Source organism: Cynoglossus semilaevis, chromosome 1 (assembly GCF_000523025.1).
Source record: "Cynoglossus semilaevis isolate Cse_v1.0 chromosome 1, Cse_v1.0, whole genome shotgun sequence".
NCBI lineage: Eukaryota > Metazoa > Chordata > Actinopteri > Pleuronectiformes > Cynoglossidae > Cynoglossus > Cynoglossus semilaevis.
In genome coordinates, this window is record NC_024307.1 from 15,101,546 (window position 1) to 15,118,194 (window position 16,649).

Genomic DNA, 16,649 nt, shown 5'->3' on the forward strand with positions numbered 1-16,649 from the left:
TATCTCAACTGACAGCATGCCTGCAAAAGGGCTCGGCCCGAATGACGGAAGCTTTTGGTAGGCTGGAGGTTGGAGGCTGGTCGAGAGGTGTTCTTCTTTTACTGCCTTTAAACCCAGTGTAGCCACACCTTTTCAACTGTGCTGCCTATAACCACACCTACTGATGGAGCGGTTCCTCCCTCACCTCTCACACCAAGGACATCTTTTATACCTGTATATAAGCATGAAGAAGTTGTGTTTGGAGGTTTGCAGTCTGTTTCCACCTATTGTTAGTATGACATGATTTGGGACAGGTGCCCTTTCTGACACGATCCATTCTTGGGGGAAAAGGTGGTATTTAACTGTATGTGTGGCAGGCAGGAGCCCTACCACCGCACAAAACTAGCCATCTACCTGCTATGAAGAAAATTTCCACATTGTTGGTGGTTACTTTGTTCTGAGGAAGATGATGATATGGAAAGCACAAAAAGATTCAGAATACATTTTCTGTTTGATGCAAAAATAAAGCAGCAACAATCAAGCATTACATTACACATCTTATTAATCTAAAGTAGCTAGTTTTTATCACTGGACCAGAAAGACAAATAACAGCAGGTTGGTCTTTGTGTTTTACACAATTTTTTTGACAAATTCAATTGATAAAATTATTAGAAAAAGTAAAAAGAAAAAAGCTAAAGTATTGGCTTGTTGACATTGGCTTGCAAGACATGTGGAGAGTCGCTTTCAAAACTTAAAAGTGAAGCCATATTTGTCAATACGTTTGTCTGCATTCCCTTAAAATTCAATTGTTAGCGTGCCAGACAGCCAGCCAGCTGTAGACTTACTCATGGTCTGTGCTCAGTGAGACTGGTCTGCAGCCAACTAAACTGACCGAAAATGAGTCCTGGAAGTTTCTGAAGATGCTGATATTTATGAGAACGTGTCCTTCGTTATACCTTTCATGTCACCTGGTGCATCTTACCAGCTGGTGCTTTGATTTTCAAATTCTAGTTTCAGCTGACGTCTTGATGCAGATCATGGTGTGTTTTCACTGTGTCACAGCTGTTAAAAAGTAAAACATCTGTGGGCCTGAGGTAATCTGCTCTAATAAGCTGTTTCCTTTTTCCTCTTTGTGACGTTCAGGTGCAGAAGCAGGTCCACCCAAACCTCACGGCAAAGGAGGACGCGCTGCAGTACATCGAGGAGCTGATCCTGCAGCTGCTCAACATGTTGTGTGTAGCCCAGCCTCGCTCTGTGCAGGATGTAGAGGTGAATAAATATCCGGGGACGGAGTCCAGTTAAACTGTCAGTTGCTCTGAGACCTTTCGATCCCCACATTCAAACACAAATAAATGTCTTTTTCCTTTCTGTCCAGGAACGTGTCCAAAAAACATTCCCCCACCCCATAGATAAGTGGGCAATAGCAGACGCACAGTCAGCAATCGAGAAACGCAAGAGAAGGAACCCCTTACTCCTGCCTGTGGACAAGATACACCCACTGCTTAAGGTACAGGACGAGTGTGGAACTAAACATTGGTAGTGCTTTTAACTTTTTAACAAGGTCCTTTTTTGTGGACTAAGACTTCAAGTTGGACTTCAAGTTGTCTCCTGTATAATTTGAAGGGTTTAGTTTTGTTTTCTGTTCATCTTCTCACATTAACTCCAGCTTTGGGTTATAATATTACAAGTTTTGATAAAATAAAATATATATATAGATTTATAGAGATATATAGATATATGTTTTAATCTGCTGAATTTAACGGGTTTTTTTTTAAACTTAATAGATAAATGTTAGTTATTTTGCTTCATTTTTCAGCCACCCATTTGTTACTGTTCTTTTAGAAACTAGTGCCAAACTTTTGACATAAAATGTATTAGTTTTTTTGCAAACCTAAAGGAATGAACTACAAATGAGAATGCAGCTAAAAGTTTTGTAAAGACTGTAGTCTCTGTGCTTTCTGTGACAGAACATTAGTCTAGTTACTAGGAAACATTGAAAACATAAATTCGCACACACTATTTTGACTGTTGTTAATTTATTAGACCTGTTAATCATCCAGATTCAGACTCCAGAGAAGAGTTGAAACCAAGGCTATAGTAAAGGTTTTGTTTTAAATTGTGTTTAACAGGAGGTCTTGGGCTACAAAGTAGACTACCACGTTTCCCTCTACATCGTAGCAGTGCTTGAATACATATCAGCAGACATCCTGAAGCTGGCAGGAAACTACGTTGGCAACATTCGGCACTACGAGATCAACCAACAGGACATCAAGGTGTCCATGTGTGCAGACAAGGTGAAGAACAAACACTGTCAAACATCCGGAGCTGCTCTAGATCCAGCGCCTGTGTTTGGTAATGACATACTTGCTGTTGGTTCCCAGGTGTTAATGGACATGTTTGACCAGGAGGAGGACATCGGCCTGATGTCTCAGTCCACAGAGGAGCCGTCCTCCTCTGGGGAGCTCACGTACGATGACCTGGTCAGGCTTGAAATCGCAGAGGAGCGTCAGTACCTGCGAGAACTGGACCTGATCATCAAAGTGTTTCGCCACCACTTCCTGTCCAACCCTAAAATATTCGCAGCTCAGGTATGATGGATGGCCAGAAGAATAGATAGATGGAATGATGTAGAATGATGTAGAGGGCATGTTTCCAAGGGGGATTTTGAATCATTGTCATGATAACTTAAAAAATATATTTAGTTTTATTAGTTGTTGTCAGGCCTAGATATGCTATATATTGCTAGCTTTTGGTCTCAACTATAATCTTTCTTGGCTAACATGTCATTTTGTGAGGTAACTTTGTCTTGTTTCCTTGGCTATAGATCAGGCATTCTTCAGCCCTTACATTGAATACAGTAGCGTTTCCTAACTCAGCCTAGAGTCAACCTGTAAACACAGTCAGGTTTTCAACTGTAAACCTAATTACAAAGTCATTTCAGTTAAGTCAAGCTTAAGACTCTTTGAAGATTACTGCTGGAAGTCTGTAATCGGCTTGCTAGTAATCAGCCTCACGGACTTGTCCTAAATGTGCTTACTCGTCAGAAACCATTCTTTCTGACATACTGTTTTTAAATGTTATTCAAGGGAAAAAAAACAAGTGATAATTCCTGTGTTAAATCTGTTGTGAATCAGCTCTTTTTAAATTCCTAACATACCATACCAGAAAATAGTTACAGAATGATGTTAAGCTATGTGTCTTCGGTTGAGCTGAAGTGAATGGAAAGTTGACTTTAATGGCTCGGTGTGGCTTTGAATATTTTGGGGTTTGGGTAATTTTGCGGTTTCATTTGGGTGAGGAGGATAAACCTTTGTGAGGCACTGGGGAGTGCAGAACATGCAATTATACAGAGACACGAACAACATCTGCAGCCCCACGCCAGAATAACTTCAATTATGTCTGTCGCAACACAGCCTACTGTAACCTGGAATAATGTCGCAACGTCAGGACAGTGTTACAGCCAAAGAATGACAGGAGTGGAGTTTCTGTTCACATTCCAGCAGTCAATAATCCCTGTGGACTATTTTAGGGTCCAACTATTTCTTCCAAACTCAGGATGTTGTTGTTTATAGTGTTTTTTTTCTTTTCTTATTAGGTTTGATCCAAGGAAGGCTGAACTGAAAGCAAAAGCAAACACAGTTCAACAGAGTTATAGTTTTTTACTCATTGCACTGAAGTTACCGACTTTAAGTTCTATAGTCATAAGGAATTGGTTGCACGGCTGATCTTTGGTCTGCTCGGTACATGAGGACCAGCTCCGCCAGCGATTTCTTTCTGTGCATCTAAGGTTGTTTTACTTCATCCCGTGTCTGACTTTTTTCCTCATGTTTCCTGTTGCAGGACGTTGAGGTGATCTTCAGTAACATCCTGGACATCCACGAGCTGACAGTGAAGCTCCTGGGTCTGATCGAGGATGCTGTGGAGATGACGGCTGATGGCAGTCCTCATCCACTGGTGGGAAGCTGCTTTGAAGATCTGGCAGAGGTACACAGTCTTGGGTTAACTACAAATAGCCGTTTACCTTTTAATATATTAAAGTAGCTAATTAATAAAATTGTCCAAGTCGGTGCGTGAGGGTTAACTCAATCTCTTGTGTTTTTAGGAGCAGGCGTTCGATCCCTACGAGACTTTGTCTCAGGACATCCTCAACAAGGATTTCCATGAACATTTCAACAACCTGATGGCACGACCGACAGTTGGTCTTTACTTTCAGGTAAACCATTCAAATTCCAGGTCGTTGTTTAATCAGGTTTGAGACGGTAAGTGAAAAATAGAAACATCAGAGCTGCTGTGGAGGATTCAGTGACTGTTTTGCTCCTTTTTTCACATCATTTACTTTTTTATGAAGACCGTGTGGCTGCGGTCATCACTTTGTAGCTGTAATCTCTATTAATTACATTTTCTTTTAAAAAAATTAAACAATTTACAATTCATTTGTTTGTGTTAGGGAATGTCATTTTATGAATGTAAACCAAAAAAACTCAGTAATTGTAATGGTATTGTTAAATGAAAAAGTTTTTGTTTTAAATATGTACTGTTTACACAAACAGGTCTTTCCCATGTGTTTGCAGCGGGCAAACACTGTGGGCCTTTTTTTCTCTTTGAATTGAACACAGGTTTCTGGTGAAATTCCTCATCATAAAGCCTGAAAGCATGTCATGACATATTCAGTGTGCAGCGTAGGTTTACACACTGCTGCAGCATTGTTTTATTTGGACATTCCTCACAAGAAAAGCATTGAATTATGCTCGGTGGGGTGCACTCCGACAGCCTTTGAAGATGAAATATTTTCTGGTGTTTTCTCAGGCCAAGAACGAGGGCAGAGTCTGGGTCTGTTCACATGCATCAATAGCAGGAGCTGATGCTTTTATTTTGGGGTTTTTACACTGAATAGATGTAGTTAGATGTTTAGAAATGAGCTGTTTTCTGCCTGCAGTATGTCAGTCACTACTTCTGTTATGGGGTTTTAGAGAGTCACACCATTACAATCGGACAAGCTTTACTTGTAAACATACAAATATCTGTCAGTACTGGTGAAAAACAAAGTCAGCTTGGTAGATGGTTTAACACACAAACAACTTATAAAAACGCCAAACTCTCTTTGCTTCTCTCCCCTAAAAACCTTAAACCAATGAATCACTGGTGTGTGTCTAGTTACAGACTTGTGTGCTTGGATCATCAGCACCAGTCCCAGGGGCAGATGTTGTAATGGCTTTACCTCTCCCCTTTGCTCTGCTTACGCCCAAAACTCCACCCCTCCATGGATCAAACTGCTTTTGACCAGCTCTGGATAATCTTGTTTATTTTGTTTCAATCCCTGGCCTTTTAGGTGCCTTAGCCATACATTTCTGCACCTGCTTTGAAGCATCATTGACTGTTTACTCCTTTAAAGTTTGATCATTGTTACAAACATAAACATTTCACAGTGGCCATCATTTAAAACCTCTGCTTTACCTTCAGTTTCTGTCTCCCCGCATGTTCTTCATCTTTTACTCTCTCCATCCTTCTTGACTTTCTCTCTCACTTCCTCCCTGCCGCCCCGCCTCTTCCCCCTTGGTCAGATAGATGTGTCTCTGGAGCACTCAGCCCCTGCACTCTGCAGCATTTGGTATTGTGGGTAAATTACATAGCCTTTTAAAAATAGAACAGGCAGCCACCCTGCAGGCCATTTTTCTCCTTGGGAAGAAGAGGAGGAGAAAAGGGGAGGAAAAAGGCGGAGGGAGGGATGAAACACATTTGGCGTTGAAAATAAACAGTGGATGTTGACAGCAAAAGATGCCTCTGCAAAATGGTAACATGTTGTTCCTGTGATCATTTTCTCCCCTCTTTTCCTCTCTCCTCTGTGTGGGTTTATGTGGAGGCAGCTGCCGAAGTGATGCATGGTCTCAGAAAAAAACATGACGTAATCAAAACTATTTACAGCTCATCAGCTCTGTCAAACACATTAGTCAACTATCACATTAATCAGCAAACGTTTCCATGTTTAATATCAACTTCATTTTAATAGCCACCAACAGTGAAGAAACATGAGATAATGTTGCCCTGTGAATATTTAAAGTAGATTTATCAGATGATTAAAAAACACTGATATTTTTAACTTTGAGCTTTTTATTCATCAATGTTGTCTCTTGGCATTTTTTAAACTTTGGCTAAAACTTTTAGCCTATCTGGGCTAATAAGTAATCGTTGTTTTGATTGTTTCTTTGGTACCTTTTAGGTCCATTTCACTATATCTTTAGCTATTTGCCTGGGCCTAATACATTTCCGTACTAATTATCCTTTTGGCTCTATATTCCCATCACTGGGTTTTTTTGTTTTTTGTTTTGGTTCTCTGTAACATTTAAACTATTTCAGTATTTTCTTGGCTCATTTATCAATACTTGCCATTATCTTACTATTATTTCTTTTATACTCTTAATTACTTTTAAACTTCTTCCTGTGTATAAAACACTTTGTGACATTGTGTAAACCTGCAGGATGCTGACATCTCAATAACATGATAAATAAACTCGGGTCGTCATTCCACAGCTGTCCATCAGTGTGCGGAATAACATCATTCCACAGCTGTCCATCAGTGTGCGTCAGACAGCTAATGCTTTTCTTTTCCATGCAAACACACACACACACACACACACACATACAAACAAACATGCAGACACAGACCCCCCCTGCTCAGACAGTGTGGCCGCTGCTGTGGAGTCTGAGTAGTAGCTTATTGATTCTGAATCGTCTATCAGGGGAACAGGAGATTTAAATGGATACCATGACGCCCCCTCTTCTCCCTCCACTTTCCCTCCTTTTCCTCCCTCTCTCTTTTCTATCTGGCCTGTAGATTTACACAGACAGCCTCCCTGCCGTCCCTCCCTCAAATCTCTCCTCAACCCGTAGCCTGATCTGTTCCAGCCTGAGTTTAAACGCCACATCCATGATCCCATTGTTCTTCTCTGACACCCTTCTAAAATGGAATATGATAAAATTAACAATTTAAGTCACAGAATTCCTCTACTACAAATTTTTTTGGGCAACATGTCAACATAAAGAAATCAGCAATGTGCGATTAATTGTATTGTCGACTAACAGGTGCTCTGTCCTGATTTGATTTTTGACAGTTATCTAAATGCGATTTTAATTTTTGAAATTCACAGACAAAGACTTTGAGATTATGAACTTTAGATAAAAATGTTTGTGACACAGTAAACTGGGAAGTCAAGGGCATATTTCACTCAAAAGTCGAAACATATGTAGTTTCTTTTGAAACCATCAGCCATGTTTGGAGACTAGGACTATTTTTATTGAAAGCCTTATGAGAATTTTGTGTGGATTTTAAGTGTGAATGGGCTAATTTTTTGTATAAAATGTTGAATAACATTCTTCTTGGTTTATATATATCAATACACTGATGCAACATTAACATCTATGATTGGTTGTTTGTCTCCAGTCAGTTGCGGAGGGTTTTAAGGAAGCGGTCCAGTACGTCCTTCCTCAGCTGATGATGGTTCCAGTTTACCACTGTATGCACTACTTTGAGTTACTGCAGGTATGTTCTCGTTCTGACAAACTATAAAAATACCACTTGCTGTTAATAACATTTATATACAAGTAAACCCCTAATGTGCTTTAAACAAAGTCCCTGTGTTTGTCCCCATTTTTACAGCAACTTCAAGAACGCAGTGAAGACCAAGATGACAGAGAATGTCTCAAGCAGGCCATCACAGCTCTGCTTAACCTTCAGTGCAGCGTGGATCGTATCTATGCCAAGCACCAGCCTCGCCGTAAACCAGGGTACGTCTGCCATGTTAATATTTATAAAAAAGTTAATCTTTTCATTCACTATTTTAAAGAACTTTTACAGAACCAAACATTGTTTTTGGATTCCCAAGTTAAAAAACCTTTTAGACTCAAGTCAAAGATTGACAACTAATAAATATTGTGTTTTTATTTATTAGTTTATAGTTTATTAATGCATTGCTTTTCACCACCCACAGTGAACCCATGTACCGCCTATACAGCAGGCAGGTTCGTAGCAAGCAACTCGCCATCAAACGCATGAACGAGATCCAGAAGAGCATTGATGGCTGGGAGGGAAAAGACATTGGTCAGTGTTGCAGCGAGTTCATCCTGGAGGGTCCGCTCTTAAGAGCCGGTGCCAAACACGAGCGACACAACTTTCTGTTTGATGGCCTCATGATCAGCTGCAAGGCCAACCAAAGCTCCCGGCTCCCAGGATCAGGCAGTGGAGCGGAATACCGCCTGAAGGAGAAGTTTGTTTTGCGGAAAATACGCATTGCTGATCGCGAGGACTCAATAGAGCTGCGACATGCATTTGAACTGGTAGGAAAAGACGAAAACTGTGCTGTTTTTTGTGCACGAACAGCAGAGGAGAAAGCATCCTGGATGGCGGCGCTGATGACTCTTCAGTACCGCTCCACTTTGGATCGCATGTTGGACACAGTGCTACAGCACGAGGAGCAGGCACATCCTCTAAGACTGCCCTCTCCGGAGGTTTACCGCTTTGCTGTGCAGGACTCTGAGGAGAATATAGTGTTTGAGGACAAAGTTCAGAGCAAAACAGGCATTCCCATAATTAAGGCGGGCACAGTGGTCAAACTCATAGAAAGGCTTACCTACCATATGTATGCTGGTGAGCTGCTCGGAAAAATCGACTCATTAAAACTGTACCTTTAAATGATGTCTAGGCTTAGTATAGTATAGTAAGTTCAGTTTTTCATTTATCCTTCTCATCTGTTTGTAGATCCCAATTTTGTCCGAACGTTTCTTACCACCTATCGTTCATTCTGTAAACCACAGGAGCTTCTCACCCTGCTAATAGACAGGTAAGATAACGCCAGATCAACCTTCTTCTCATCTACTGCAGTATTTCTTTACAAAGTTCTTTATCTTAAGCCATTCTTTAGAATATTTTACAAGGTGTGGGGAAGGGAAGGTATAGGTAAAGAAATGAAGGCTCGTGGGAGAGTAGATTGGTCAGATTTGTAAATCAACTGTGGTTTTATTGATGTGTTCATTGAAATGTTACCCTTATATTGGGTGTATATTAAAGACCATAGAACCAAGTACAGAACCCCGTGGAACATCAGAAGTACAATTAGGACAGGTGTGTCATAGTTACTTAGTAATTTGACTTTTTCAAACTGTGCACAAACAGACAGATGGGATAGGAACCAGGAGAGCAAACTTTCATATTGTTTTTTTTTTTGAACCAGGAGAGCAAACTTTCATATCGTTTTTTTTTTTGTTTGAATTTTTTTTCTTTTTTCCCCAGGATTGAGATCCCTGAGCCAGAACCCACTGAGGAGGACCGACAAGCCCTATGGAACGGAGATCAACCAATGGCAGCTGAGCTCCAGAGGTTCCGAAAAGAATATGTTCAGCCAGTGCAACTTAGGTACAAAGTCTTAACTAGAAACTAGAAAAAAACAAACATTAAAAAAACGTCTTTATTTACTGACATTTAGGAACATTATGGGCAAATAAATAAACTACCATTACAGATGTGTTTAACTATAGATAAACTGTCAAACCTTATCTTAACATCTATGTAAGTGCATTCTTTTTCTTAGAAAAAAAACATCTCTTTTTTCCTAATAAGGGCTTTGAGATGCCACACAGACTCTGTGTCTTTGTCTTATGTTGTTTGGCTCTTTTACACTGTCTTCCTCTTAAGGCCTGAACGTTCTCACTGAGCCGCAGAATTACTTTTGTATTAGACTTCTTATCCTTATAAGGAGCAGGAGAGTCGGGAATAGTCTCTTAAGTGTCATTAAAATCTGAAAGCCTCTCAGTATCAAACTCCAGTGAAGGGCAGCAGCAGTAAAGTAGGTAGGCAGCTTTTGGTTTTAAAGTTGATGTGCTCAAACATGTTAGACACTACGTCTTCAGAATGAAGGGATTAAACTGTCAGTCACCTCAAAACATTCAGAAAATATTAATAAATGACACGTTCATACATACAGGACCAAGCTGCTACCAAACAGTCTTTGTTGTAGCGTGGTTGCTTTGTTGTTAGGTAAACACTGTGACTTAGTTCCACTGTTTATTCTATTTTTAACCAGGACACTCGGAGTAGGTGGAAATATGTCTTATTTCCTAAAGAACGCAAATGCCCTCACTATTTTAGTGTTTTTACCAGTTAAATATAACCAACTGATGAAGACAAGAAGAAGAACAAAATACTCTGGCATCTTGCCAGAAACTGTCCAACTCTGACCACTGTCTGTTTTTTTGTTTTTGTTTTTTTTTAAGTCATTTAGTCGGCTGTCCCCCTGTGTCCCTGCATCACACTCCTAACATCAAACACAGACTCAAAAAGATGAATATTTTCTTTTGCTTCACAGGGTTCTGAACGTTTTCCGTCAGTGGGTTGAACATCATTTCTATGACTTTGAGAACGACCCAGAGCTGAGGAGTCGACTTGAGGAATACATCACCAGCAAAATTCAACTGAGAGGTCGGTTTATAATCATTAAATAATCAGTTAAAACCACTTCTTAAATCCTTATTTCTGCCTTGATCTGATTGGATATCACCTGACATGCCTAAATATATATAATTTTCTTTAGTTTATATTATTCATCAATCATCAGTGACATTTGTTTCAATGTATAAACCTTTCAGGTAAGTCAATGAGAAAGTGGGTTGAGTCCATCAACAAGATCATAAAGAGGAAGCTGCAGACGCAGTCCAACGGCATCAGTCACAACATCACCTTCGAGAGCCCACCTCCTCCCATCGAATGGCACATCTGTCGGGCAGGACATGTGGACACCTTTGACCTCATGACCCTTCACCCCATTGAGATTGCACGCCAGCTGACTCTGCTTGAGTCGGAGCTTTACAGGTGAGTGGCAACTCAGAGACCTGTTGTCAGACAGAGGCCTGGTGGAGGTTTGGATTGTTTTGCTTTCAAATTCAAAAAATTGTTTCGCAGAGCTGTTAGACCGTCTGAGCTGGTCGGCAGCGTCTGGACCAAAGAGGACAAGGAGAAGAACTCGCCAAATTTGCTCCGCATGATCCGTCACACCACCAACCTCACGCTGTGGTTTGAGAAGTGAGTCAGATAGAAAGAACACACATTGATTAATTAGGCACATTTAAGGATGTAAAAAAACAGTGTCCATACATTTGCGTGCATCTTCAGGTGCATCGTGGAGACGATGAACCTGGACGAGAGGGTGGCCATTTTATCCCGGGTCATAGAGATCCTGCAGGTTTTCCAGGAGCTCAACAACTTTAATGGCGTGCTGGAGGTGGTCAGTGCTATCAACTCCGTCCCTGTCTACAGACTCGACCACACCTTTGAGGTGGGTGGACTACATTAATTTTCTAATCAATGCAACTGCTTTTACCTGAAAAATTATTTATTTTAGTTTTTCTAACTATCTAATTTCACAAAATGAAAAGCAGACGGAAAGAGAGAGAGAGAGTCTGATGAAGATAAGGCTGCTTGTTAGCGGCCAGAAGATTTATAAATTTTAAAGTCATTGCAGCATGGCAGTGCATGTTCTCATAATAAAAGTTAATAACAGAATTGTCCCCTTGAATTACACAATTTAATTTGAATGATCAAAAATAAATATAATAATACATAAAAACAGCTGTTTAAAGAATGTGATTTTCACATGAGGTAAAAAAAATCTTTAATATTTGACATGATCACATCAGTTCACACTAAAACATTTAATAATGTTTGACAACTCAAGCTTGGCATATGGCTCCAAATACATATTTGTATTAAAAAAATTAAATAGTCTTACCACAATCACCACAGAGCATTTGTGTTAGAGTTGCTGTGATATATATATATATTAAAAAAACGAACTAGAGAAACTAAATAACCCAATCTACGGTTTGCATTTGGGCATTTAAAGTCAGGTTTACACTGTGAACATTCTAACACAGGTCTGATGTTAAATGTACGTCTCACATTTTTCCAGCCTGTTTTGCCAAATCATTTGTTTTTTAAACAACACAATGTTCTGAAGCTGATGAGACAACACATTGTTTATCGTTCCGGTATTAACATGAGTCCTGTTAATGGAAATGCTTCTCCTTTCCCTTCCTACAGGGAATACCAGAGAGGAAAAGGAAAATTCTGGAAGAAGCTGTGGACCTGAGCCAGGACCATTTTAAGAAATACTTGGCAAAGCTCAAATCAATAAACCCACCCTGTGTGCCTTTCTTTGGTAAGATGAGATTTTTATATGGGCCGTCATAACTGCTTCACTGGTCCCTCTACATTTAAACCTATTTATCAGAGGTTTGCATTAATGGTTGGGTCTGTAGTTATAGTAGTAAAGGCATTTTATCTTCAACTGTTGAAATGGTTGTTGTTGACCATTAGAGGCATTTTCTGTCGTTCTCAGTCAGTTTTATTTCCCTTTTGTGGGAGGAAAGTACAGGTTTAGTTAAATAAATTGCAGTCTGTAAGGTTGCCATCACTTTAGAAGAGATGAGTTCAGTTTTTGAGTCGTGAGTCATACAGAGTGACATAGTTTTCTTACCATTGTGCATTTTTCAGAAGTTTTTCTTCATGTAAAAGACTCACGAACAAGCAACCTTTTTGTTGTGAAAGTGGCATTTTAGGGAGTTTACGGTTTTCCTGAAATTCCTGGACTAAAAAAAACTCCACTTTTACATTCTTTATTGTTGTATTTGTTCATACATGCAGATGTTTGCCTCTTTTGCTAACAGATGAGCAGCCATGTCTTGTTCTGTAATGGTTGAGGTGTTCTTAGATCTCCCTCTGCTGGAGTGTTTGAAAACTACCTTTCAATGTATGAAGCTATTTTTTTTTTAATTTAGTGCAGCCTGCTGTTGCTAACATCCTTTCTTCCCTGACCCTCAGGTATCTATCTAACCAACATCCTAAAGACAGAGGAAGGCAACCCGGACTTCCTCAAACGCCACGGCAAAGAGCTCATCAACTTTAGCAAGAGACGGAAAGTTGCTGAAATCACAGGGGAAATCCAACAGTATCAAAACCAGCCGTACTGTCTGAAGGTGGAGCATGACATAAGGGTGAGGCCTCCCTCACATCACCAGGATCCTCTTCCTCCTTTGAAACACAGTTTTTCACATCTTCAACTCATATCTTGTATTTATTTTTCTTCTGTCCAGAGGTTCTTTGAGAACTTGAACCCCATGGGCAACAGGAACGAGAAGGAGTTTGCCGACTACCTGTTCAAAATATCCATGGACATCGAGCCACGGAACTGCAGGCAGCCTCCCCGATTTGTAAGAGCTTGCATTCATGTTGCATTGGTGAACTTCATGTGAACATGAAAATATCTGCTGATTTATCAGCTGGTTTGTTTTGTTTTTTTCAATGCCCCGAGTATTAAAGAGTATATTTCATTCTTAACTTATTTTAAGTCTATATTTCTACCTCCTGCAGCCCAGGAAGACCATCTACCCTCTGAAGTCCCCTGGGATCAGGCCTGTGCGAACCTCTACCTCTGGCACCATGAAGGGCCACCCCGTCCCCCTAGAGAGGGAGCCCCCTCACAAGATCACCTTCCGTAGCATCGCTGAGACCGAGACGGAGACGCCGGCCTCAGCGCCCACCTCCCCAAACACGCCCACTCCCCCACAGTCGGCCTCCTCGGACCTCAGCTCAGTCTTCATGGATCACGACCTGAGCAGCTCGTATGGAGGTGAGATCTGCAGGAGATCACTTTTGGTGATTTTTGTCTTTGGGTAACAGAATGCTAAATCTTTTTTATGTTTTTGCAGGAAGTAATTCCGTTTTTGCGTCTGGTCATCTGCCTTCCCCTTCAAGTGAGTGCAGTTTTGAGATTCTATCTCCTGGCTGCACCTTACTAACTTTTCACTGAGAACTTAAAATAGACTATTGCAGTGTTTTATGTTTTGTGCGTTTATTTTACATCAGAAAAATCCCATGATGCACCATCAAACAAAAATAACCCACAAGTGTCTTTTTACTCACAATTTACTAACTCGGTGAAATCCTGGCCTGTTTAGTTGAATAGATGGCTGATTAGTCGCAGGAATTGAAGAAAGATCTTCAAAAACTGAGTCTCTCTTTTATTTTTTGAGTCATCTGCTGCCACCTAGTGGAAGAGTAATAATATGTTCTGCCTGTCACTGTCACATAGATAAAGATGTAACCCCCAGCCATTTTGACTTTGAGACATCTACCACATAGGCAGAACTGTGTCTTTCTAACTGATGAAGTGTGTTGTTTTCCCAGAGTTCCAGTCTGTTTCTTGCGGCAGCCTCCATCAGCTTGGAGAGGAGCTGCTAAAGCCTCCACCTCTGCCACCAAGAAGGAAAGATGCAATGTCTGAAGCCAAGGTAAAACCAACTGAACTAAACTGATAAACAATCTAATGAGATGAGACTTATAGTAGTTTTTATTTTTCCTCACAAAACATTTTTGATGGATGCGACCAATAACCTGGTGTAATGTTTTTTATTCATGTCTGTTTGTGTTTGTACCTTGAATTTCTCTCTTGTCTGTTCTTTTCATTCACTGTTCTTTACTGTAGTATGTTTGAAGGCAGAAAAACTTTTTTTGACATGACTCCACCATTGCACCGTTGTAATTGATTTATTATTATATCTGTCTTGCTTCTCTTTGTCCCAGTTGAGCTCCAGGTCCGATGGCCCTCCAGCCATTCCTCCTCGGTTGCCGCCTCCTCTACCCAGGAGTCAGCCTCGCCCACCGGTCTACAATGGTCCTCCCATGGACGGCCCCCTCCCAAGCCCGCCTCCTCCACCACCTCGTGATCCTCTCCCTGACACACCTCCTCCAGTGCCTCAACGCCCCCCTGAAATCTTTATCAACTACCCGCCCATGCAGCCTTCCCCCGTTGGTCGATACCACTGGGACTTTGGCAGCTCCCCGAGTTCCCCGAACACACCACCCAGCACGCCGTCTCCTCGCATTCCCAGGCGAATTCTCAGCGCCAGCCAGAACAGCCTTTGTCCTTTACCCATCCAAATCAACGCTCCACCCGTACCTCCACGCCACAACTCAAGCCCACAACTCCCCAAACTCCCACCAAAGACATACAAAAGGGAGCTGCTTCAGCCGCCACTGCACGGCCTCTCATTGGTGGAAAACACAGACAGTAGCCAATGAGGCAGGAGTCGGTGGCTTTAACATGCAAACCTTAAACTACTAGTGCAGTTTCAGCAACTGATCAGGACATGGATTTTTTTTATACTGTTAATTCTGCTCACCTTCCCTCTGCATCCACCAATCGCTGCCCTACCGTGCCTCTCAGGGGATCTGTAGCTCTGCCTTCACCACAAACCCTCTGTGCCACACCGGAGTGCCAGCAAATAAACAACCAGGGGTTGGGTGTTTTATACCTGCCTGTTCTTCTGACGGAGCTAGGACAATTTTTGTGCTGTTGTTCAGGCTGATGGAGCACTGTCAGAAGACAACAGTAACATTGAGTTAATCATGGATCAGGTTGTTCTCTTTGTCGAGTTGTTACTAAATTACAGCAGTTGGTTATAAAGCAAACCTCCAGGGGGCAGACTGTTACATCGTGCTTTCCACCTCTGTGCTCACAATATCAGTACATGTGCCATGCAACATGAATCCAGTCCTATAAGACATTTGGGCTGTCCCCTTTTTTTTTTTCAGCAAACTTAATTCCTGTTTTGTTGTCTGCTAGTGTGATCCAATTAATTAGCAATGGATATAGACAGTTAGACATTACTAGCAGGCAAGCAACACTACCAGTGAAGCAGTCCAAAAATGTCAGTCCTGATTAGTTAAAGCGACTTGCTCTTTCAGCTGTTAAATAAGCAAAAAATGACAGATGAGACCAAGGGAAATTTTTTGTCTGTATGTCTGTCTGTACTATATACTTTCTTCATCAATCTCCCACTGAAACACACACACAGTGGCATCTCCAAAGTAAATGGCTCATGTTGTATTATACTTGTGATGGTATTTTGAGCACAAACCCCAGATTTCTGCTTTAAAACCACTGGAAACGATTAGAAAATGCAGGACAACTCAGAACATGTCATTTTCTAGAATTGATCACCTTGAAAAACGGCAAGGGTTCTCCTTTAACTCTCCCCACCGCTCCCTCCTCTACTGCCACTAGGTTGCAGCAAACACAGAAGGGCCTTGGACATTTTAGCCTTAACTGTTTTCGCTTTTCCTTTCAGCATTGTTCTCACCTAGAGCCCCTCTGCAGCTCACACCGTTTGAACTCCTCTTCCTCCCCCTCCTCCTCCTCAAAATCAACGTAGCTCTTTGGCGGCAGCTGTGAGCAGCAGTCAGCAGATTTCCATCATCACACAATTTTCTTACAAACTAAAAACAAACAGTTGCCAAAGTCTTATTTTATGCAGGGGGAATAAGGGATGATTTTCTTCTCATAGATCTTTGAGACAAATGTGACATTAACAGCAGGAGGCGACACTGAGTCCTCCCTTGTAACTCAACTGTACACTGTGACTGTAAAGAGACGCAAGTGAAACTCTCTGAATCTTGTGGGATTTTTTTTTTTTTTTTTTTGGCTGAGGACTCAATTTTCTGCGACATGTTGCCTTCTCCTTTACTATATAGAAAAATCAACAGCGGTGACCTCTGACCCCAGGCTCTAGTCCTCTTGGAGAAAAAAAAGAGGGCCAAGAACACTCCATTTGCACATCGAACTTGG

At 41.2% G+C, this 16,649-nt stretch overlaps 1 protein-coding gene across 1 annotated transcript in view; it reads left to right on the forward strand.

Annotated features, from left to right (window-relative positions):
- Window positions 1–16,643, forward strand: part of sos2 (son of sevenless homolog 2 (Drosophila)) — a 28,336-nt gene extending 11,693 nt beyond the window's left edge. Inside the window, exons 3-24 of the mRNA XM_008313111.3 lie at window positions 1,123–1,248; window positions 1,355–1,486; window positions 2,109–2,273; window positions 2,361–2,567; window positions 3,820–3,963; window positions 4,082–4,192; window positions 7,418–7,516; window positions 7,634–7,761; window positions 7,965–8,620; window positions 8,732–8,813; window positions 9,263–9,385; window positions 10,335–10,447; window positions 10,615–10,837; window positions 10,928–11,047; window positions 11,138–11,300; window positions 12,065–12,182; window positions 12,845–13,017; window positions 13,117–13,233; window positions 13,394–13,652; window positions 13,732–13,776; window positions 14,210–14,313; window positions 14,606–16,643. Of these exons, the coding sequence (XP_008311333.1) occupies window positions 1,123–1,248; window positions 1,355–1,486; window positions 2,109–2,273; window positions 2,361–2,567; window positions 3,820–3,963; window positions 4,082–4,192; window positions 7,418–7,516; window positions 7,634–7,761; window positions 7,965–8,620; window positions 8,732–8,813; window positions 9,263–9,385; window positions 10,335–10,447; window positions 10,615–10,837; window positions 10,928–11,047; window positions 11,138–11,300; window positions 12,065–12,182; window positions 12,845–13,017; window positions 13,117–13,233; window positions 13,394–13,652; window positions 13,732–13,776; window positions 14,210–14,313; window positions 14,606–15,103 (3,906 nt within the window). The 3' untranslated portion in view covers window positions 15,104–16,643. The remainder of the gene's footprint in view (window positions 1–1,122; window positions 1,249–1,354; window positions 1,487–2,108; window positions 2,274–2,360; window positions 2,568–3,819; window positions 3,964–4,081; window positions 4,193–7,417; window positions 7,517–7,633; window positions 7,762–7,964; window positions 8,621–8,731; window positions 8,814–9,262; window positions 9,386–10,334; window positions 10,448–10,614; window positions 10,838–10,927; window positions 11,048–11,137; window positions 11,301–12,064; window positions 12,183–12,844; window positions 13,018–13,116; window positions 13,234–13,393; window positions 13,653–13,731; window positions 13,777–14,209; window positions 14,314–14,605) is intronic.
- Window positions 16,644–16,649: the final 6 nt, after the last annotated feature.